Source organism: Pempheris klunzingeri, chromosome 13 (assembly GCF_042242105.1).
Source record: "Pempheris klunzingeri isolate RE-2024b chromosome 13, fPemKlu1.hap1, whole genome shotgun sequence".
NCBI classification, from domain to species: domain Eukaryota; kingdom Metazoa; phylum Chordata; class Actinopteri; order Acropomatiformes; family Pempheridae; genus Pempheris; species Pempheris klunzingeri.
The window spans coordinates 24,950,189-24,972,750 of record NC_092024.1 but is presented as its reverse complement, the minus strand read 5'-3'; the positions used below and the strand labels follow the sequence as shown (position 1 = coordinate 24,972,750).

The following is a 22,562-nucleotide window of genomic DNA, read 5'->3' as shown; positions in this document are numbered from 1 at the left end:
TTTGTTTAGTTTAAAGTCAGTGATATTTCCAGACTAGAAACCTGTCGGCCGTATGACAGAGCTGAGAGTCAGTACTCATCATCTCCTCTGTGTCTCTGTCTCTGGCTGAGGAGGACCGGGTACATTCAGTGTTTCTACTCTTCACCCTCACTGTTGTAGCTCTCCACATTCATTTGTCAGGTTTAGCTGCTTTCAGGCTAAAGGTCACAACCGTCCTCCTGCTTCGCTCCTGTTGGCACCTGTCAGCTCCGTCTGTAGCTGATGTTCATCTGATGATCCCACCACAGTTTATTTCAGAGGTAGTAGTTGTTTTCTGTCTGTTGCTGATGGTTCAGAGCCTCCAGTTTATAACATCACGGGAGAGAACAGTTCATCTTCACTGGTGACTGTTAGTCTGAGCTGTTTCCTGTCAGAGCTCAGAGTTTCTCTGTTGTTTTAAGTCCTGCACACTGAAGGCTTGTTGAGGAGAGACTCTTACCTGCTAACTGCTAGCTTATATAACTTATATCTTTGCTAGTCTTTAGCCTTTAGCTCAGCATGCTAGCTGTTACCTTTACCATATAAGCTCTGCTGCAAAGACTTTCACCGACGCCGGTGATCAGCACGGCTTCATGACAGGAAGAACTTCGCTAATGCAGCACACTGAGGTGTTTCTTCCTTCATCTGACTACGGGTCTGGACATCCACATTAAACTTCCCTAAATGTCCTTTACTACAAAATCTAAATCATCTTATACAGATTGTTACAGATTGATCTGGCCTGCAGCAGCCTGAACAATGAGCTCCACCTTTACACGCATTAATGATCAATATTTATATAATATTACATATTGTATTATATGATAATAAAGTATTTATAACCCATAAATATCATGTATCCACCTGAATAATCAGTACTTTTCCTTTTGGTGCTTAAACATATTTTGAACTACATTCTGAATCCAGGACTTTTCCTTGTGACCGTTTAGAAACTCTGGAAATATTTTTACTTCATTAGAAGACGAGTTCTTCTTCCACCTCTGATATTTGATTTGGTATTTTTGGCTGAGCAGGACAGTTTCAGGGCTGTGTTTCATTCACTGGACATTTTCCTTCCACTCCTTTGTAAAAACCAGACGTGAAGACTTTAACAAAAGAAGTGCAGGTTTGTTCGTTGGGTTTAGATGATGTTTGGATGCAGCGTTTTAAGGTTGATCTTTACTCACATGCTGTTTGAGCACCAGGTTCTTCACTCCCTCCATGACAAACTGGGAGCCGGTATTCATCACTCTGGAAAACAGCCTGCAGAGGACGGAGGAGGGAGGAGGGAGGAGGTAAGGCAGAGGGGAGGAGGACAGGGTTAGGCTGGTAGTCTGAAGCCTACTGCTGCTGCCTCTGGTGCTACAGTCACTACTATTATACACCAACAACTACTAGTTAGAGTTCAGGTGATGACAGAATTTAAATAATGGTCATGAATTCTCTATTCAGAGTTTAAAAGGTAATTCTGTGTCTCCTATCAGTCTAAATGACTGACAGGTACTAATACCTCCATCAGTTAGTTTGTTAGTGTTGCTGTGTGTGACACAGATATTATATTGGATCTGAACTAAAACACAAAAGTCACAAAATAACCCAAATTAACTGACTGATGGAGGCAGCAGCAGAGCAGCAGCTCTAAAATCCCTGTTTTAGTGAATGTAGTCTGGTGTGTGTGCTGTTTGTGGTTAAACCAAAAGGATCTTCCAGGTCTCTCTCTGTAGGGATCCTTTCCATGATGCTGTCACACACTTAGAATAACACTCTGAGCCTGTCAGTGGATCAAACAAGCTCTTTTAGTGGACCTACTGTGATCAGGTGCAGTTGTCCCAAAGGATCACGTTGCAGCCATTGCAGCCCGTTTGGTGGCTGCTGGCTGAGGTGATCTACTGGTGATCTACTGGACCAGTTCCAACACTTTTACTACCCACCAGTCACTCAGACACCAGGATGCGCAAGAATAGAGCGCAGGTCTAAAAATACTGGAATTTTCAATCCATCACTTGTAAAAGGAGAACAAACGAGTTTCCAACTGAGATCATCATCATCTGGAAAAAGAACTGATCTCAACATCTAGAGTTTAAAGACATTTAATCTTTTGATTTTTCCTAAATAAGAAGTTTGGGAAATGGTCAGTGCATTGCTCATGGGTAGCTTTAAGAGCAATATTAGTCAGTTTGACAATCTTTTTTACATTATTTATTGTCTGCAGTGATATTTCTCAGCTGTGTGTGGGAGTTTTATGAGGTAAGACGTCATATTTCACAGTAACACTTCCAATAAACACAGTTCTCAGGTACAGCAGGTCCCAGTGTTTAAATCACTAACTGTACTTCCATTGGATAACTTCACCATAAATAATGCTGCCATTTTTACGTTGTCAGATCCATGTATGTGATCGCTAAAGGAGTTTTAAAACTGCTTTAAGTTAAATGAGTCACCAAAATGAAAAAACCTCATGTTACTAACTTACCCCATTGGTTTGACTCCGCTGTTGCCATAGTTGGCCGGGGTGGCGGCCATCTTTGTAAACGCCCTGCAAAAGTTAAGACAACACCAGAGTGACTCCACATGCCTCTCCTGAACACTCTGCTCACTTTTATCACCCTGATAACAGCTAAAAATATTTGAATACTCCTTAATATGTCAAAACAGACAGAGAGGGGACACTGTAATCTTCTCTCTTCAAGGTGTTCCCAAAATATATTTATACATGAGCGACCATTGGAAGCTGGGTTTCGATGCAGCCTTGGCAGCAGCTTCATCAGATGGCTTTAAGAACAGACAGACAGACAGACAGACTTACTTCCACTGTTTGATGTAGTTGAGAGGTGAGAGGTCACAGCCTGCGTCCAACAGAGCCTTCTTGTACTGCTCCAAGTCCGACTGAAACACAGCAATCACACACACATCAGGCCACAAACAGGCCATTTAGGAAACGTTTACTGATTTTAGGCTCCTAAAATAAAGTCATCATCAGTTAAAATGTTTGGTATATTTAGAATCTTTTCACTATTATTGTTATTGTATACGGCTCTCCTTAAAGCCACCAGACTCCACTGACAAAAACAGCAATTTTACTTTATGAGATATGGGATTTACCAGACTAGCTGATGTGAGTTTGGTGTTTTAAAGGGTTAGTTCAGATCCAAACTGACATGTTAAAACACCAAAGTCACACAATAACACAAACAAACCAACCAATGGAGGCGGCAGTAGACCAGCGGCTACTGTGTTCTGCTGGATAAAATTACTGTTTCTGTCAGTGGAGTCTGGTGGCTTTGAAGAGAACGTAACTCGATGTTAAAGTGGAGAAAATATTCTAAATACTGTTCTCTCATCCTGCTGTGGTGAAGAAGACTGTAAACTAGCAACTGAGATCATAAACCCATCAGGAAAATGTTCACTGAGCTGATAAAAGGCTCCAAAAAACCAAGATGGTGACGCCCATGAAGCCAAACCCGAGGCCTTTTCTACAGATACAGATATCTGTTTGTAGAGATCATGTGACGGCCGTGCTGTTAGAAACCAGGAGAGCTTCAGACCTCCAAAATGGCTGCTGCACAAAGGAGTACAATACGTCACTATAAGGTCCTCCACAGGCTGAGGCGCTGTGGCCTCCGATTCTTTACGCCAACATTAAAAAATTAATAAATTCAACTTAAAAAATAATTAAAGGGGCCGTGTTGATGTCGATGGGACAATGAAATATGATCCTGGACGGTCAGTTTGAGTTTGACGGTTTAATCGACACCAAAAAACCCTGGAACTCGACTCTGGAAAACGGTCACGGTGACTTTCGTCTTATCTTCTTTGGCAGCGACGGTGAAGTCAGCAGTAGAGACACTGCGTCCATGTTATAAAGTACTTTACCCAGGAATGTGCACCTGAACGGGCCGCTTTGGCCGGCGAAGGATTTCACTGGACGTCATCGTGTTGCTGCAAAAACCGAACCAGCTTTATGCCAGAGCTCTTTGCAGTGGGACGGCGGTGACGTACGTTTATGTCAAACGTGGTTCAAATAGGTAAACCGACACCGATGGTGCCAAAGCAGACGCCTCCATTTACTGCACAAAAGAAGAGGGTCAACTATTGTGCAGCCAAAACGGCCTTCTGTGAAACTCTGCGGTAAATAACACCACCGGCCGGCTCATTAACACAACTGGATGTTTTCGTCTTTCTTTGCTCTGACATCAGGGTTTGTCATTCTAACCAGGATTCACACAGTTGTTTCTCACTTTGGACAGATGCCATGCTGCTAGTGTGTTTATCACATCACATCACTTCATCAGGGAACAACACTACCTGCCTACTTCCACCTCAATCAGAGCTCTGAGGTCACCGTTAACTGTTGGTATTCTCTCCATTGGATCAGTAAAAAACACAAGCTGTCTACTTGTCGACATGACTGGATGTTTTACTCTTCTTTTGTCGCAGCACTGAGATCAGGGTTAATAGATCAAATTGGGATCCTTACAGTTGTTTCCAGGACGTTAGCGGTAACGTTAGCCGCTAGTAACATGCTATTCTTCTTACTTGATCATGCACAGCAGTGAAGGTTACTATATTCTGTCACGATCAAGGAGTTGATAAGCAGACAGATGGTTGAATAATTGCTGATCCAGTTGTCTTTCAGACAGCAGCAGCATAATACTACTTGGAAACGCTCCTTCCACTTTAAAAAGACTAAACGTTATTGTGACAGCTGTTAATAAACAGCAGTAGCGAGTTCATCGTCACGCCAGCTTGAAGCTGTTGTTGCAGAGGCCTCTCTGTCCCGCCAAGACAAACGCTCAGACAGCGTCACAGTATGTGCACGGTAGGATGAAAATATTCCCCTTGAGTTATATTTTCTACCTACAGTTAGCGAAGGTGGCGTCGACTGTTTCGTCTATACACAGTTTCCCCTCCGATAAGCTCCCGAGCGTCAGAGGGATTACACAAGTGTCGAGACACGTGAGAGAGCGTCTCTAAGAGAGTGTTTGTGGTTGTTTTTGCCGAAATGAAGCCCCACCACATCAGTCAGAAACCTGAGCAGCACTCTGGAGACTCAGCAGCAGATAGAGGGGGAGGAAAGGGTGAGGGAGAGGTCTGAGGGGGAGGAGGATCAAAGGAGGGAGAGGAAGAAGAGAAAGAGACAAAGAGACACAGACAGGAGGCCAAGAGCCGGTCACAGCGGGAGAGGGACGGCCGCAAACGACAGGAAGAGATGGTGGGTGGTGATGGAGGGCGAGGGGCTGATCCCGGGATGATCCATCTCTCAGGCGGATGAAAGATGGATGAAAGAAAACGTAAGGCTCAGATCTGGCACGCTCGCCATCCGTCAGCGGAGGAAGACGGGGACGAGCTGGAGATGTGAACGGGCGCCGAGGATCACAGGATCACTACAAGGAAGAATCAGTGGGCTGCATCGGTCTGACGCACCAACCGGTCAACTGTCTGCTGGTGTTAATAACAAGGAAGAGTACGGTTCAACTAACAAGCACTCATGGCAGGAAGTAACAATACAACCAGTCTGTGTGAAGAAGCGTCCTCTGATTGGTCGGTATCAGTCTGTGTAAAGAAGCGTCCTCTGATTGGTCGGTATCAGTCTATAAAGAAGCGTCCTCTGATTGGTCGGTATCAGTCTATAAAGAAGCGTCCTCTGATTGGTCGGTATCAGTCTGTATAAAGAAGCGTCCTCTGATTGGTCGGTATCAGTCTGTAAAGAAGCGTCCTCTGATTGGTCGGTATCAGTCTGTAAAGAAGCGTCCTCTGATTGGTCGGTATCAGTCTATAAAGAAGCGTCCTCTGATTGGTCGGTATCAGTCTGTAAAGAAGCGTCCTCTGATTGGTCGGTATCAGTCTATAAAGAAGCGTCCTCTGATTGGTCGGTATCAGTCTATAAAGAAGCGTCCTCTGATTGGTCGGTATCAGTCTGTGTAAAGAAGCGTCCTCTGATTGGTCGGTATCAGTCTATAAAGAAGCGTCCTCTGATTGGTCGGTATCAGTCTATAAAGAAGCGTCCTCTGATTGGTCGGTATCAGTCTGTATAAAGAAGCGTCCTCTGATTGGTCGGTATCAGTCTGTGTAAAGAAGCGTCCTCTGATTGGTCGGTATCAGTCTATAAAGAAGCGTCCTCTGATTGGTCGGTATCAGTCTGTGTAAAGAAGCGTCCTCTGATTGGTCGGTATCAGTCTGTGTAAAGAAGCGTCCTCTGATTGGTCGGTATCAGTCTGTATAAAGAAGCGTCCTCTGATTGGTCGGTATCAGTCTATAAAGAAGCGTCCTCTGATTGGTCGGTATCAGTCTGTATAAAGAAGCGTCCTCTGATTGGTCGGTATCAGTCTGTAAAGAGTGTCGGTGTCCTCTGGGTCTGAACAGTGAAGCCTTAAAGCTGCTTCCTCTCTAGTGTCCAGCAGGGGGCGACTCCACTGGCTCCAGACAGAAGTCTGATTGGATGGAAGTCAATGAGAAAATACTATAGAAGACAAACAAATGGACAAATAAACTAATTAGTTTTAATTCTACTAGCTGGATGGATTGAAATGCTGCTGCTGATAAACTGTCCTGTCCTCTGCCCTCAGTGATCAAAGGCTCATTCACCTGCTTGGACAGCTGCAGTAATAAGTGTTTAGTCTAGATTACATTTACAGAACCTCCTCATACCGAAAAGGACAACGGTGGTTTCGAGGGAGTTAAAACCACACGTTTATGTTGGCCCCTCTGGTGGCCGCAGTAATGATGATGGGAGGGAAGGAGGGAGTCAGGTGACGATAAAGGGTGACGACAGCAGACGAGATCAGAGGGAGACACGTACGGTAGTTTAAAATGCATGAAAATACAGTAGAGGTTTGGTCCCTGTGACTGATGAACTATTATAGAGATTCATTAGATTAGATTATTTATTACAGAAGCATCAGTGTGTGTGTGTGTTTAGATTTTTCAAAATAAAAGCCCACATTTTTCAGCTGTAGCCACACCACAACACACTGAGCAGTGACCGAACCTTTCGCTCCATCACACCACAACTACCGTCATTATCTGACACTACTCCCCCACATCCGAGCGCCACGTGGAGAGACCGAGGTTGAACTTCACGCTAATGTCCTCTGACACGCCGAAGCCACATCCATGTAAAACAGAGGTTATTTTCTTCTCAACTAAAACACCAGGAAAGAACTTCAAACTAAACGGAGGAATATCTAACTGTAAAAAACAACTCTCTGTCCCAACACTGACGTCACTGACAAAAGATTAGAACCATCCGCCTGTTTTTATTGGAGAGATTTTACATTACTGTTGATGAATTGCTCTGACTGGTGCTTTCAGACGCTGGCCTGCGCTCTGATTTACAGATGCTGAATGATCACTGACTGAGTCATAAAGAGGGATTTTTAGAATTATTTCTGCAGGTGTACAAGCAGAGCTCTCTGCCCACGGCAGCAGCTGGAGGCCTGGACCCAGATCCCGCTGATTTCAGGGGAAAGAAAAAGTCCTGCAGGAGTTTTTTGGTCCCAACTGATTTGGGAGGTTTAAAGACCTGCAGAGCTCCTGGAGGAATGAGTCCTGCTGTCACTAGTTCTTTAGAGGGGACATATTATGCAAAATGCACTTTTTAAATGTCTTTATACTTAAAGGTGTCCACAGACCTTCACATCTCGGTTTTTCTCCTGCTCCAGTAAATTTATGGGGAAATGCATTCAGATTTGGCCCCATGTGTGGTGTCATAGCACCCCCTTGGTCACCCGCTGGCTGATATGGTTGGTACCAGTGGATGCTGGCGGGGGGGGGGGGGGGCTGGTTCACCATCACACACACACACCTTCACTGTGGAGACACACTGAGACACTACAGCCTGACCCCTGTTGATTTTTAGAGACCATTAGCACACAGAGACCACCTAGCTGTCGCCGTTGCTACGTGGCTAACGCTAGCTCTGGAAATACGATGTCGGAAACGGAGCCAAATGGTGCTCGGCTGCTAAAACGCTAAACTGGAGCGTTCAGGAAGAGGCTGCATACAGAGGATGAGAACAGTGATGTGTTTTCAGAACATTACAGTGTTCTGGTAGGACCCCAAATACAAGTAGGAACCTGAAAATGAGCAGAATGTGTCTCTTTTAACAGAAAACTCAACCTAATAACAACCACAGTGCCTGTCATGGCGTAAAGGATGAGAGGCGTTTTCTGCCAAACTAAAGCCATTCCAGCTGTGTTCCTCCGACAGTGACTCTAACCAGGTCTGTTTCTCGGAGGAGCTTTGGCTCGGCTCGGCTTTGTTCTACCACTGGCTCATAACGACATTATGAACACGGCAGAGCCAAGAAGATGCTTCTCATAAAGCCCGTTCAGAATGTGGCTATTGATCAGTATAATGTGGTTCAGTGCAGCCGACTTGAAACCATCTGTAGAAACCATTTCTACATTTCTACACTTGGCCTGCGGTGTAAGCGTCCCCTGTGCTGTTTTAGAGTGAGCGTTGGTGAAGACGCCTGGACGGGACGATGGGAACAGCTGCAGGACTGTCAGCTGAGACGCCAAGTGAATTTTTGTTTAGTCAAATTTGTCCAACAATGCAAATGGGCGGTGGTTCAGAGGTAGAGCGGGTCGTCCACTAACTAACTCGATCCATTTACCAATTTAAGAGGGTTAAATAACCGCCGTCTCCAGTCTAATGCTTCACATCTTCAGCAGCATCCTACAGTTACATCTGGGAAACCATCTGAACGGTTCACTTTGTTCCTTTATTTGACATTGTGTTCTTGGAGGCTGGGAGGGGAAGTTACTTTGTGCTGTTTTGCTTGAACCTGCAACACAAACCAAACTGGGCCACATGGAGAAAATCCAGGAATCAGACGTGTTGTTCATCAGAGGAGACTAAAGAAAGACAGAGAACATGTTGATCCAGAACAACAGTGAAACTAAAGATCTGTGAACCTCCAGAGGAGATCTGACCTGTTTACTGTTTTAGTTTCTGAGCGACGGAGATTTGATAGAACAGAAAGATTTCAGAGCCTCCATTGGTGTTTCTGCTTATTGTCCTCATGGAGGCTCCATAGACCTCCACTACACACTATAGACCTCCACTACACACTATAGACCTCCACTACACACTATAGACCTCCACTACACACTGACACACTGACTAACTAGCACACACACACACACTATAGACCTCCACTACACACTGACACACTGAATAACTAACACACACACACTATAGACCTCCACTACACACTGACACACTGACTAACTAGCACACACACACTATAGACCTCCACTACACACTGACACACTGACTAACTAGCACACACACACTATAGACCTCCACTACACACTGACACACTGACTAACTAGCACACACACACTATAGACCTCCACTACACACTGACACACTGACTAACTAACACACACACACACTATAGACCTCCACTACACACTATAGACCTCCACTACACACTGACACACTGACTAACTAGCACACACACACTATAGACCTCCACTACACACTGACACACTGACTAACTAGCACACACACACTATAGACCTCCACTACACACTGACACACTGACTAACTAGCACACACACACTATAGACCTCCACTACACACTGACACACTGACTAACTAGCACACACACACTATAGACCTCCACTACACACTGACACACTGACTAACTAACACACACACACACACACTATAGACCTCCACTACACACTAACACACTGACTAACTAGCACACACACACACACACTATAGACCTCCACTACACACTGACACACTGACTAACTAGCACACACACACTATAGACCTCCACTACACACTGACACACTGACTAACTAACACACACACACACACTATAGACCTCCACTACACACTAACACACATAATCAATATGAACATTAATAATATTCTAACTTATGTCCAGTCTACGACCACAAGCGTTTAGGGGGAAACTCAAGACACAAAAAAAAGAGTTTAACTTCTTGAGCATCACCTCAGGCTGAATAAAGGCTGAGTGACTTTGGTGAGGTGGTCCTTTCATCCAGGACTGTCACATGTGGATGCTTGAATGATTCCGTCAGTAAATATCGTGAGTAAATACCTGAAAAATTCTAATGCAAGCCAGTAGCCTAAAGTTGCAGCTGCTCCTGAAACCAGACAGAGTTTACTGTAGCATTTCTGTCCCTCATTACTTCCCTGTAACCACAGGGAGGCAGTTTGTTTGTGTCAGACTGTTCTGAACTCTGGAATTAAACAAACACACCTGCTGATTATTAAAATGATCAACAACTTAGAGAACAAAATCAAGTCAAATGTTCCCCTCCAACAAGCCCTGGTAATTACCCCCGGGGCTGCAGTTTGAAGTTATTTGTTCAGAGGATTTCAATGCAGGGGCAAACAGCTGCTATTAGCAGAATTAGCTATTAACAGTTCCTGTTTGTAATGTACCCAAGGAGGAACAGATTACTATCACTGGGCTACTGTGACACTGAGGGACACTTAAAAACGTCATGTTTCTCAAGCAAGTTCTGCCGTTAAAACAAAGCATCTTTTTCAGTGACTTCTTAGTGGATTTCTGGATATTTACCTGTGGTAAATATATAACAAGTATATTTAATCTTAAGAGGAATTTCAGCAACCCCAGAAATAACCACCGTCTCTAAACCTGCTGAGGAGAAACCACCATCCTAATGCTTCACATGTCTTCACATGGGAAACCATCTGAACTGACATTTCAATTCTCTTTGTTCATCGACACCGTGTTCCCCTGAGGCCGCACTTTGAAACTGTTTGTCAAGTGTTTTCAACACAGGGCAAATATCTGCTACTAGCAGTTTCTAACGTACGGAGGTCCAGATAATGATCCCTGGATTATTACTGGGTGACACGGAAGGACACAAAACTAAAAACTAAAACGACACTTAAAATGGAAAGTTTCTCAGCCAAGTTCTGCAGGTAAGAAGGAGCATCTCTGTCAGTGATTCCTCAGGGGATTTCTGGATGTTTACTTGTGACACATTATCATAATAATATCCTCCAAGTCACATGAATCCAAAAATCTGTGTATCATGTATAGTAGTATATATATTAAAGTACCTTACCCATCCCTCCACTGCTTTAACTTTATATAGACATAAAAAAGTTAAAATGCTAAAAATCATTACCCCAACTAAACAGAAATACATCGTTTGTCTTTGAAGGTACACATGTCCCTCATGTAACATTAAAGCTAAACAAAATAATGTGAACAAACTTGACCTTTGACCCTGACTGTGATGGTGCTGAAGGTCTGCTGAGTTCAGAGGGAAGTTGCTCCATCTCTTCATTCTCGTGTTGTGTTTTTAATAACTCTGATTTCTCAGAGCTTCGTCTCTGGTGTCTCTGTTTTGTTCCTGGAAGTAAACACTGAACCGCAGGAGGATCACACAAAGTTCCCCACAAGAGCCACAGTTTTCTTCTTCGCTCCGTTTGAGCTTTTATTTTGACAGAACGGGACCACAGGGGGACAACAAACTAAACCACAACCCTCACATCACCATCTCACCGCTGAATCATCTCTGCCCTCACACAACTTCTAAAACATCCCAGAAAACACAGCATCCCCATAAGAACACCTACTGACTCTCACTTTAAAGGAGAGAAGAACTGTTTCTACCCATGATCCTCTGTGTCCACATCCTGGTGTCTGAAGGACTGGTAGGTAGTAAAAGTGTTGGAACTGGTCCAGTAGATCACCTCAGCCAGCAGACACCAAACGGGCTGCAATGGCTGCAACGTGATCCTTTGGGACAACTGCACCTGATCACAGTAGGTCCACTAAAAGAGCTTGTTTGATCCACTGACAGGCTCAGAGTGTTATTCTAAGTGTGTGACAGCATCATGGAAAGGATCCCTACAGAGAGAGACCTGGAAGATCCAACATAATGTTTTTGCAACACAATAACACAAACAAACTCACAGATAAAGGAACAGTAGACCAAAAACTACCGTGCTCTGTGCAGTAAAATGACTCTTTTTGTCAATAGTCTGCTGTGTCTTAGCTCTTTTAGTGGACCTACTGTGATCAGGTGCAGTTGTCCCAAAGGATCACGTTGCAGCCATTGCAGCCCGTTTGGTGGCTGCTGGCTGAGGTGATCTACTGGACCAGTTCCAACACTTTCACTACCTACCAGTCACTCACACACCAGGATGAGGACAGAGAGGGACCAGGGTTTAAAAATACCCTTTAAAAGAACAACTGAGATGTAAGAGCCAACAAGTGACAGATTCGGTGCAGAGCTGGTTTGATGACAGGTCTACCAACACACGCCGAGGAAAGCACATCAGTGACGTCCATCAGAGCAGCGGTTTGGAAACGTTCACTCTTTTGAAGTTTTTGGACAGACAATGTGCCACTGAAAGTGGATTTGGAATGAAAACACCTTCCTTAACATGGAAAATATTTGGATGTTGACTAAAACAAGCTGCCAGACGTCACTCATGGATATTATTAGTTAGACTTCACTTGTGGTCAAAGGAATCATTGTTCGGGCTGCACGGTACTGACAAAAAATAACAAACTTGTACTGAATATTTTTACTGTGACATGAAGTACGATACACACAGGAGCAGCTTTTCCTGCATGAAGCTTCGACTCATCGAAGCCTTAAGATCTTTAAGATCCTTAAGAGTAGTTCAGGTGAGCAGTAAATATAACCATCACATCTGATTCCTGTCTTCTTATATTTGGAACGCCTCCAGGACTGACCGTCGTGCGACAATTTGCAGACTATAGTCTTCTGTTCAGTGTCCGAGTTTCTAAATCCAAACCGCGTCCATGTAACAAAAGTGTCTGCAGGAGGTCACAGAGAGCCGATATCCAGAACAACAACCTGCTGCTGTCGGCTGGATCGACTCATTTCACTGAACTAACGTCTGCTGTTAGGACACGGTTTAAGTCATGTATGATCATCAGTTGTAGTTTTATAAGATAACTTTGATTTTTTACATCTTCAGTTTTTATTTTACTGCATCAGAAGATGTTTGACCTGTTTTATCGTCTGTATCATGTCAGTTTTGTTCTGGTTCTTTTGCTTTGTGATGCTGGTGTGCAAACAAATGCAGGGTTTTCCTGTTACTGAGCATCATCATCAGTCAGTGGGTGAGTTACCTCTGAAGGAGCCTGCTGAGCGGTGATGTAGTAGATGAGGAAAAGTCTCATTTTGTCTTCTGGAGTCCCGGCTGAAACACAAACATTCACACACAGATTAGTAATACTGCTGTAACACTTTCCTGGTTAACCTCCTGGTGTCTTTTAAAGGGTAACTTCACTGTTTTTACATATTCTGGCTTTGAAATGACTGGTTGGTGAAGCAGTGGTTCTAAAAGCAGGGTCTGCTTTAGTCCACAGCAATTTATTTTCATGATAAACATCCACAGAGGTTTCATACACTTTCTGTGATAAAACATCTACAAGCAGAAGTCCTATCAGATGGGGTTCCGTGGTTTTATCCTCGAGGTGATTAAGTTTCAGAGCCACTGTTTTAAAGGGTTACTTTGGATCCAACACAATGTTAATGTAACACACAATAACACAAACACACTGACTGATGGAGGCAACAGCAGACCAGCAGCTCCTGTGTCCTGTGAGCTAAAATCACTGTTTTTGTGAATGGAGTCTGGTGTGTGTGTGCAGGGGGGAGAAACACAGGAGCTATATATAACACCATAGAGTATGAATGTGTGTGTGTGTGTGTGTTCGTACCATCTGGGTCACTGATGATGTCCAGCAGTGATTTATCTAAAGTCGACTTGCTCATCAGTTTCTCTTCATACTCAAAGTAAACATCCAGTTTGCGGCTCTGAGGACACAAACAGCATCAAGTGAACACTGAGAACTACAGAGCTACTCCCAGCACACGCTAGCATGCTGACTCATCATATCAGGACGGGTCAGCTGGGTTTCTAACAAAGACTCACAAGACACAAAAAACAGACGAATACTCTCCTCCATACCAAAAACAGAAAAGATTTATAAGCATTAGAAGGAAACTAGTTAACCTGGAGACAAACTAACGAACACTCCTGCGTCTGTCGTCAACGGTGTCTGTTCCACCTTTGTTTTCAGTTTTACATGGTTTGTTCATTAGTATGTTTTTTATGTATGTTTTAAATTGTTGGTTATTTGTCAGTATGAATGCATTTTTTCTCTCTTTCCTTTTTTTAAATGTTGAAAACTCAATAAACATATTGTTGCTTTGCCAACTCTGGCACAAACACTGGCCAGACTCCCCCGGCTTGGCGGCAGCGGCGGCGGCCTGTGGCGGTGGCGTACCTTGATGTGGTCGAGGACGGCCGTGGCGACGTTGGTGTGCAGGTCGATGAGCCGTTTCTTCTCCAGCAGCTCTGGCAGAGAGCTGCAGCGCACAAACAAGACAACAAAGAAAAGCCTTCAGCTCGGTCTGCTGCTTATTAACGGACGGCAACGCGACGCTTCGACGCCTCGCGCTGGACGACATCTCACACTTTAAGCGCTTCAATCTGTCGGAGGGGGCGACGATCCCGCCGCTGAGAGGCTGTCACGCCAAACGACCCTCCAACCGGCTGCTACGCCTCTGTCGGCTCCACTTCACACTTAAAGTGAACCTTTGCTCCGACCAACAGGACGTTTGGCTGAAGGGAGCCGGAGTCTCTGTCCCAAAGTTACTGATAGAAACCAGCAGGGTTTTAATGGCAGAAGGACCAGAAATCTGATCAGATGTTCTCTGGCTCGGAGCTCGTTTGGGAATATCTTTAGAAGAAATTTAGGAACCTGCTTGGATCTGTCAGGACAGTTTACGTTCACTTTGGGTCCTTTAAAATTCACTCCGGTTAGTTTACTTTGTTAGCAGCTGTGATGATGATCTCAGTACCTGACAGCAGAGGTGAGCTTGGCCGTGTTGTCTGACAGCATGCTGATGGCTCCTTCATCCTCACCCTCTAAACCCTGCACACACACACACACACACACACACACACACACACACACACACACACAGAGAACAATAAACAACAGATATCAGATCTGATCAGCTGTCGTGGTTTAGTTTAGTGGAGACCTCAGGGACTTGGGAAAGCTCTTGTAGATGTTATTATTCCTCCATGTCTCCAAGAACGTCTGCATCCCAAAGTGTGACTGCACAAACTGACCCTGAAATAACCCACGGGCTCGTCTGTGTGGCGTTCAGGCTGTGGTCCGGTTTTCCTCCATGTTTCTTCACCTCCATCAGGAGCTTTATTTATGCTTTAAATGTGTTTCTAACAGGATCAAACAGGCCACGTTTCTTCTTCTTCTGCTGCTTTAAATGTGTTTCTAACAGGATCAAACAGGCCACGTTTCTTCTTCTTCTGCTGCTTTAAATGTGTTTCTAACAGGATCAAACAGGCCTCGTTTCTTCTTCTGCTGCTGCTTTAAATGTGTTTCTAACAGGATCAAACAGGCCTCGTTTCTTCTTCTGCTGCTTTAAATGTGTTTCTTGGATGTACTTCCTGCTTTGTTGTGCTGCAGCTACAGACAGCAGCTAAAGTCACAGTCAGAGTGTTTCTCCATCCCAGATGAACTTCTGGTCGTCATGGTGTTAAAAACCCTCTGAGCGGCTGACGTCTGGCCTGGTGCCCCCCCATTAGAGAATAATACTGATGTGCTGCTGGAATATACCACTGACAGTCTGCACGGGGGCTTTTATTTTGAAATCTGAGCCTTCTGAAGCACACGGCGGCACTTCCGCTAGAATTTGGAGGGTTAACGAGAGAGGACGCCATCAGCTCCGGCGGCACGACGCAGGCGCTCCTGGTAGGATTCAGACTTGAGGCTGCACCAGTGATGCCAAGTCACTCTAGATGTGGCAGGTTTTCTCTCTCCATGACTGATCTAAAGGAAAAGTCCGCCTGACATCACTGAGCTCACAGTGGACGGAGAGTCTGTAGATCACCTGCAAACATGGACGCCACGACGCTGCACGTGCTCCAGAGAATGAAATGGATGCTTGTTTTGACGGCAGGTTGTGAGGCGATCTGCCATTAATCACATTTATATAATAAGAAAACAAGGAGCCAAATGGAGCTGAACTCCTGGCAACAAGCGGCCCGGGAGAGCTTTCCTTTACTAATGCTCATGCTGCTGCTTCGTCTTGATTTTTATGGCGGCTGGCAAACAGCGTTACGGCGCATGACCGCCACAGACTGGAATGGACTGTGGATCTGGAAATGACCCCCAAGGACCCTCAGGTGTCGTATGGGTGGAACCAGGAGCCGTGGTAGGTCTGAGCCTTCAGATGTCACCTGGAGATTTGGACATTTTCTTGGAGAAGCAGATCCACATTTGGCCTCGAGCTCAGGAGTTGAAAATAACTTCAGTAAATCAGACATAAACTCCTAAACTCAGACGTGGACGTGACTAATGACTCAGATGTGACTGCTGAAAACAGAATATGACCTAAAACACTCAGGTGTGACTGGAACTTGAGGTTTGGCCAGTTTATCAACAGACATGCTGACCACCGTGGTGTGTGTGTGTGTGTGTGTGTGTGTGTGTGTGTGTGTCTCACCATGATGCTCTTCAGACGTTTGACCTCGTCCTCCTGGGCTCTGTAGGTGTCCAACTCCTCTTGGACCGACTCCGCCACCTCTGGGAACGGACTGTAACACACACACACACACACACACACACACACACACACACACACACACACACACACACACACACACACACACACACACACACACACACACACACACACACACAGTACGCTCAACTTCTAACCAATCAATGAGCTTCTAATCTAAAATACATCCTAAACCACATAAACACAAACAGCCGTTCTATCGCTCTCTTCACACACACCAGACTCCATTCACAAAAACAGTGATTTTAGCTCACAGGACACAGGAGCTGCTGGTCTGCTGCTGCCTCCATCACTTAGTTTGTTTGTGTTATTGTGTGACTTTGGTGTTTAAAAGATCCAAACTAACCTTTTAAAAACAGAAAAATAACAGAAACTCTTGTGTTCTGCAAGGTGATTGTGGTATAATAATCACTGTTTTTGTCAATGGAGTCTGGTGAGAAACAGCTGTTCTATCGCGCTCTTCAAAGCCACCTCACAGAACACAGGAGGAACCATTTAAAACTCAGTCTCATGATCTTCAAAGTAAGTTTTTGTCAATGGAGTCTAGTGGAGGAGAGCAGAGGTGGATATAAGGGAGAGGGCTGTCTGACGGCGATGTAAAGCACTACACTAACTAGAGAGAAGCACCTCATACAACCACACGCCAGGTAATACGGACTGTACCTTTACAGCCTGTACAAAAACCACTAAGACATTATATGACATTAAGCCGCTCTCCCTCCAGCAGTCCAGCAGCACTGACCTGCCCTTGTGTTTCTGCCAGAACTTGTCGGCGGCGGTCAAGTCGTAGGTCTTTCTGTTCTTCTTCTTTGGTCTGGCGCCGGCAGGAGATGGCTCCACCCCCGCCCCCTCCTCCATCACCACCCTGTTCAGCTGGAAGTCCTGGTGGGGACACACAGACCAAACACATTCATTAGAGGACAACTCCACTGTTTCTACCCCTGGGTCCTCTGTGTCCACATCCTGGTGTCTGAGTGACTGGTAGGTAGTAAAAGTGTTGGAACTGGTCCAGTAGATCACCTCAGCCAGCAGCCACCAAACGGGCTGCAATGGCTGCAACGTGATCCTTTGGGACAACTGCACCTGATCACAGCAGGTCCACTAAAAGAGCTTGTTTGATCCACTGACAGGCTCAGAGTGTTATTCTAAGTGTGTGACAGCATCATGGAAAGGATCCCTACAGAGAGAGACCTGGAAGATCCTTTTGGTTTAACCACAAACAGCACACACACCAGACTACATTCACTAAAACAGAGATTTTAGCTCACAGGACACAGGAGCTGCTGGTCTGCTGCTGCCTCCATCAGTCAGTGTGTTTGAGTTATTTTATGTTACACAAGTATTGTGTTGGATCCACCCGAACTCTTAAAAACACCAGAGTCACACAATAACACAAATAAATAAGAGAGCGGTAGACCAGCAACTCCCATGTAAAATTACTATTTTTGTCAATGTAGTCTGGTGTGTGTGCAGAGAGTGATATAACGGCTGTTTGTGGTTAAACCAAAAGGATCTTCCTCTTTATTCCACCTTTTGTCAGGTGATGTTTGACGTTCCTCAGCAGCTTGTTTTGGCAGTTTACTGCCCACATTTCTGCCAGCAGCTGTAAGCAGCTCCTCATGAACCCATGAATGAAGCCATTGTCTCTGTTAAAAAATGTTTTTCCTGTGTTAAATGATCCAAATCAGCTCTTTAAGTCTTCTATGTGTACCGGATCCAAACTGAAACCACCAAGAAAAACCACAGACGTCATCATTATCTAACTCACATTTACAGTTTTGAGTCCCAGAAGTGATTCTGGGACACTTGATGAATATGGAGGCTGGTCCAAGACCAGCAGATGAAGCGCTGAGAGCGCCGCAGATCTCTGGGATCAACTCCAGGCCGAAGACGACCCGTCCCGCAGCACGTCACTGCTAATTACACCACCGCCAATCCTGACCGAGGCCGACAAGGAACAGATCCTCGTCCCGACGCAGAAACCAACGGCGGATCATAATATCGCTGTTGCCGTGGGAACGGGGGTGAAGGGGGAGCGGGGATGAGAGGGGAGCTTTAGTGTTGGGACGCTGCCTCCCGCTGGGTGAGTTCAGACTGTGACGTGTTTATAGGAAACAGAGGAGGGAGACGGAGAGCCATCTGGACCGCCGTCACCACAACAGAAACCAGATCAGATCTGGATCTGGATCTGGATCTGGACGGCCTTTTCACAGGAAGTTACAGAACATTTCAACTGGACGGCGGCGATTCACCTGTTTCCACGACAACAAGCTGAAATCAGACCCAAGAACTAGACCGGACCGCCAACAGACTGTGACTTCATTACAGATATACTGGATCAGTGTAAACACTGGCTCACACATAACGAGAGGCGTCTCTACTGTGTCTCTACTGTCTCTACTGTGTCTCTACTGTCCTCTTCTGTCCTCTACTGTCTCTACTGTGTCTACTGTGTCTCTACTGTGTCTCTACTGTCCTCTTCTGTCCTCTACTGTCTCTACTGTGTCTCTACTGTGTCTACTGTGTCTACTGTGTCTCTACTGTCCTCTACTGTGTCTCTACTGTGTCTCTACTGTGTCTCTACTGTCCTCTTCTGTCCTCTACTGTGTCTCTACTGTGTCTACTGTGTCTCTACTGTGTCTCTACTGTCCTCTTCTGTCCTCTACTGTCTCTACTGTGTCTCTACTGTGTCTACTGTGTCTCTACTGTCCTCTACTGTGTCTCTACTGTGTCTCTACTGTGTCTCTACTGTCCTCTTCTGTCCTCTACTGTGTCTACTGTGTCTCTACTGTCCTCTTCTGTCCTCTACTGTCTCTACTGTGTCTCTACTGTTTCTACTGTGTCTCTACTGTCCTCTTCTGTCCTCTACTGTGTCTCTACTGTGTCTCTTCTGTGTCTCTACTGTGTCTCTACTGTCCTCTTCTGTCCTCTACTGTGTCTCTACTGTGTATCTACTGTGTCTACTGTGTCTACTGTGTCTCTACTGTGTCTCTACTGTGTCTACTGTGTCTCTACTGTGTCTCTACTGTGTCTACTGTGTCTCTACTGTGTCTCTACTGTCCTCTTCTGTCCTCTACTGTGTCTCTACTGTGTCTCTACTATCTCTACTGCCCTCTACTGTCCTCTACTGTCCTCTACTGTCCTCTACTGTCTCTACTGTGTCTCTACTGTGTCTCTACTGTCTCTCTACTGTCTCTACTGTGTCTCTACTGTCTCTCTACTGTCTCTCTACTGTCTCTACTGTGTCTCTACTGTCCTCTACTGTCTCTACTGTGTCTCTACTGTCTCTCTACTGGTCTCTACTGTGTCTCTACTGTGTCTCTACTGTGTCTCTACTGTCTCTCTACTGTGTCTCTACTGTGTCTCTACTGTCTCTCTACTGTCTCTACTGTGTCTCTGTCTCTCTACTGTCCTCTACTGTGTCTCTACTGTGTCTCTACTGTGTCTCTACTGTCCTCTACTGTCTCTACTGTGTCTCTACTGTGTCTCTACTGTGTCTCTACTGTCTCTCTACTGTCTCTCCTGTGTCTCTACTGTGTCTCTACTGTCTCTCTACTGTCTCTCTACTGTCTCTCCTGTGTCTCTACTGTGTCTCTACTGTGTCTCTACTGTGTCTCTACTGTCTCTCTACTGTCTCTACTGTCTCTCTACTGTCTCTACTGTGTCTCTACTGTGTCTCTACTGTCTCTCTACTGTCTCTACTGTGTCTCTACTGTGTCTCTACTGTCTCTACTGTGTCTACTGTGTCTCTACTGTCTCTACTGTGTCTACACTGTGTCTCTACTGTGTCTCTACTGTCTCTCTACTGTCCTAATCTAAATCTAAGTATCTGATCAGACTGAGGATCAGTCAGATAATCAATATTGATGAAGTGGTCTTAAATATCTTTACTGTCTGCAGAACGAACTGAACGCAGCGGCTGAGCTTTTCTCCTCCGAGGGAAAATTAGATGGAGCGACTTGTTATGAGTCCGTGTGTGTGTGTGTGTGTGTGTGTGTGTGTGTGTGTGTGTGTGTGAGAGTGTGTGTGTGTGTGTGTGTGTGACATGCTGATGACGTGTTACATAACACATCCATGTAACTCTACATTCCAGTGCTGTCAGTATTAACCTCAGCACCTCAGCAGCTGACAGCACTCTGGCTCTGCACGAGTTTCTGTGTGTGTGTGTGAGGGATCTCTAAAGGCGCACACACACACACACACACACACACACACACTCACACACACTCACACACACACACACACACACACACACACACACACACACACACACACACACACTCACACGCACACAGTCACACGCACACACACAGTCACACACACACACACACACACACACACACACTCACACACACTCACACACACACACACACACACACACACACACACACACACACACACACACACACTCACACGCACACAGTCACACACACACACACACACACACACACACACACACACACACACACACACACACACACACACACACACACTCACACGCACACAGTCACACGCACACACACAGTCACACACGCACACTCACACACACACACACACACACACAGTCACACACACACACACACACACACACACACACACACACACACACGCACACAGTCACACACACACACACACACACACACACAGTCACACACAACAATGTTTAACAAATTGTTTTATATTTTATTTAAAGGCCATCTGACATCCACTTCTCTTATTTTAGAGCACCAAATGTGGATTAATCCGCTGCTGAAAATAGTCCCCTGACAACAGAACTATTTCCTCCTATTTGTTTAGTAAAAACTACAGCATCTTTTTTAATCTGTGAAGATTTACCTCTCCAGTCGGAGCCAGAGCTCCTTGTTGCATTAATTTTAAAGGGTAATTCCAGCATTTTTAACCCTGGGTCCTCTCTGTCCATATCCTGGTGTCTGAATGACTGGTAGGTCCACTAAAAGAGCTTGTTTGATCCACTGACAGACTCAGAGTGTTATTCTAAGTGTGTGACAGCATCATGGAAAGGATCCCTACAGAGAGAGACCTGGAAGATCCTTTTGGTTTAACCACAAACAGCACACACACCAGACTACATTCACTAAAACAGGGATTTTAGAGAACAGGACTCAGGAGCTGCTGGTTAGTTCCTTTTTTTTAGCAGGTTAGTTAGGCACTGAACTAACTAACTAACTAAGCTTTTGAGACACCAAAGTCACACAATAACACAAACAAAATAACAGATGTAGGCAGCAGCAGACCATCAGCTCCTGTGCTCTGTGAGCTAAAATCACTGTTTTTCTGAATGGAGTCTGGCCCGGGTTAAAAGTCGAGTTCTCCTTAAGTGTTTACATTTGTGTTTCCTTATGCATCAGTGTTCAAAAGCTCACCAGGACGTCGTGGATCAGCGCCTGATAGGTCCAGGTGTGGTGGAGGGGCGTGGCCATGTCCACATTACGATCTGCCAGGACGAACAGAGGCCGCTGGAAACTGCAGAGGAGAGAAGAATAAAGAAGGATGAGTGCAATCACACACAGAGCCCACAGCCGACCTGCAGGGGATACAGCACTGCATTGTGGGATGTGGAGTTTCAGCCACTCGGCATATACGGTTTACCTGAACTGTCCAGCAGCCATGTTGTCACCGGTGAACAGGCTGTTTCTGGCGTCCCGCAGGTTCTCACGGAGCTTCTTATCCAACTTCTACAACACACACACACAGACACACACAGACACACACACCTGTAATGACAAAAACTTTTTCCAGCACAAACATATGAAGATTTCAGAAATAACTCCTCTCGGTCCACATCCTACATCAATAGTTTGATATAAATCATATATATAGATAAAATCACAGTATCTGTGTAGTCCACCACAAAATAAAACTAGATGGACTCTAAACTACAAACATGTCTGAAGGGTT

The 22,562-nt window shown here is 45.2% G+C and overlaps 1 protein-coding gene across 1 annotated transcript in view; it reads right to left on the bottom strand.

Annotated features, from left to right (window-relative positions):
* scfd1 (sec1 family domain containing 1) overlaps window positions 1-22,562 on the bottom strand; it is a 33,086-nt gene that overhangs the window by 6,300 nt on the left and 4,224 nt on the right. The window contains exons 9-19 of the mRNA XM_070842656.1: window positions 22,254-22,339; window positions 22,028-22,127; window positions 17,386-17,525; window positions 16,566-16,656; window positions 14,892-14,965; window positions 14,315-14,396; window positions 13,745-13,841; window positions 13,151-13,221; window positions 2,825-2,904; window positions 2,492-2,554; window positions 1,206-1,281 (exon numbers count right to left, since the gene is read on the bottom strand). Coding sequence (XP_070698757.1) covers window positions 1,206-1,281; window positions 2,492-2,554; window positions 2,825-2,904; window positions 13,151-13,221; window positions 13,745-13,841; window positions 14,315-14,396; window positions 14,892-14,965; window positions 16,566-16,656; window positions 17,386-17,525; window positions 22,028-22,127; window positions 22,254-22,339 — 960 coding nt within the window. The remainder of the gene's footprint in view (window positions 1-1,205; window positions 1,282-2,491; window positions 2,555-2,824; window positions 2,905-13,150; window positions 13,222-13,744; window positions 13,842-14,314; window positions 14,397-14,891; window positions 14,966-16,565; window positions 16,657-17,385; window positions 17,526-22,027; window positions 22,128-22,253; window positions 22,340-22,562) is intronic.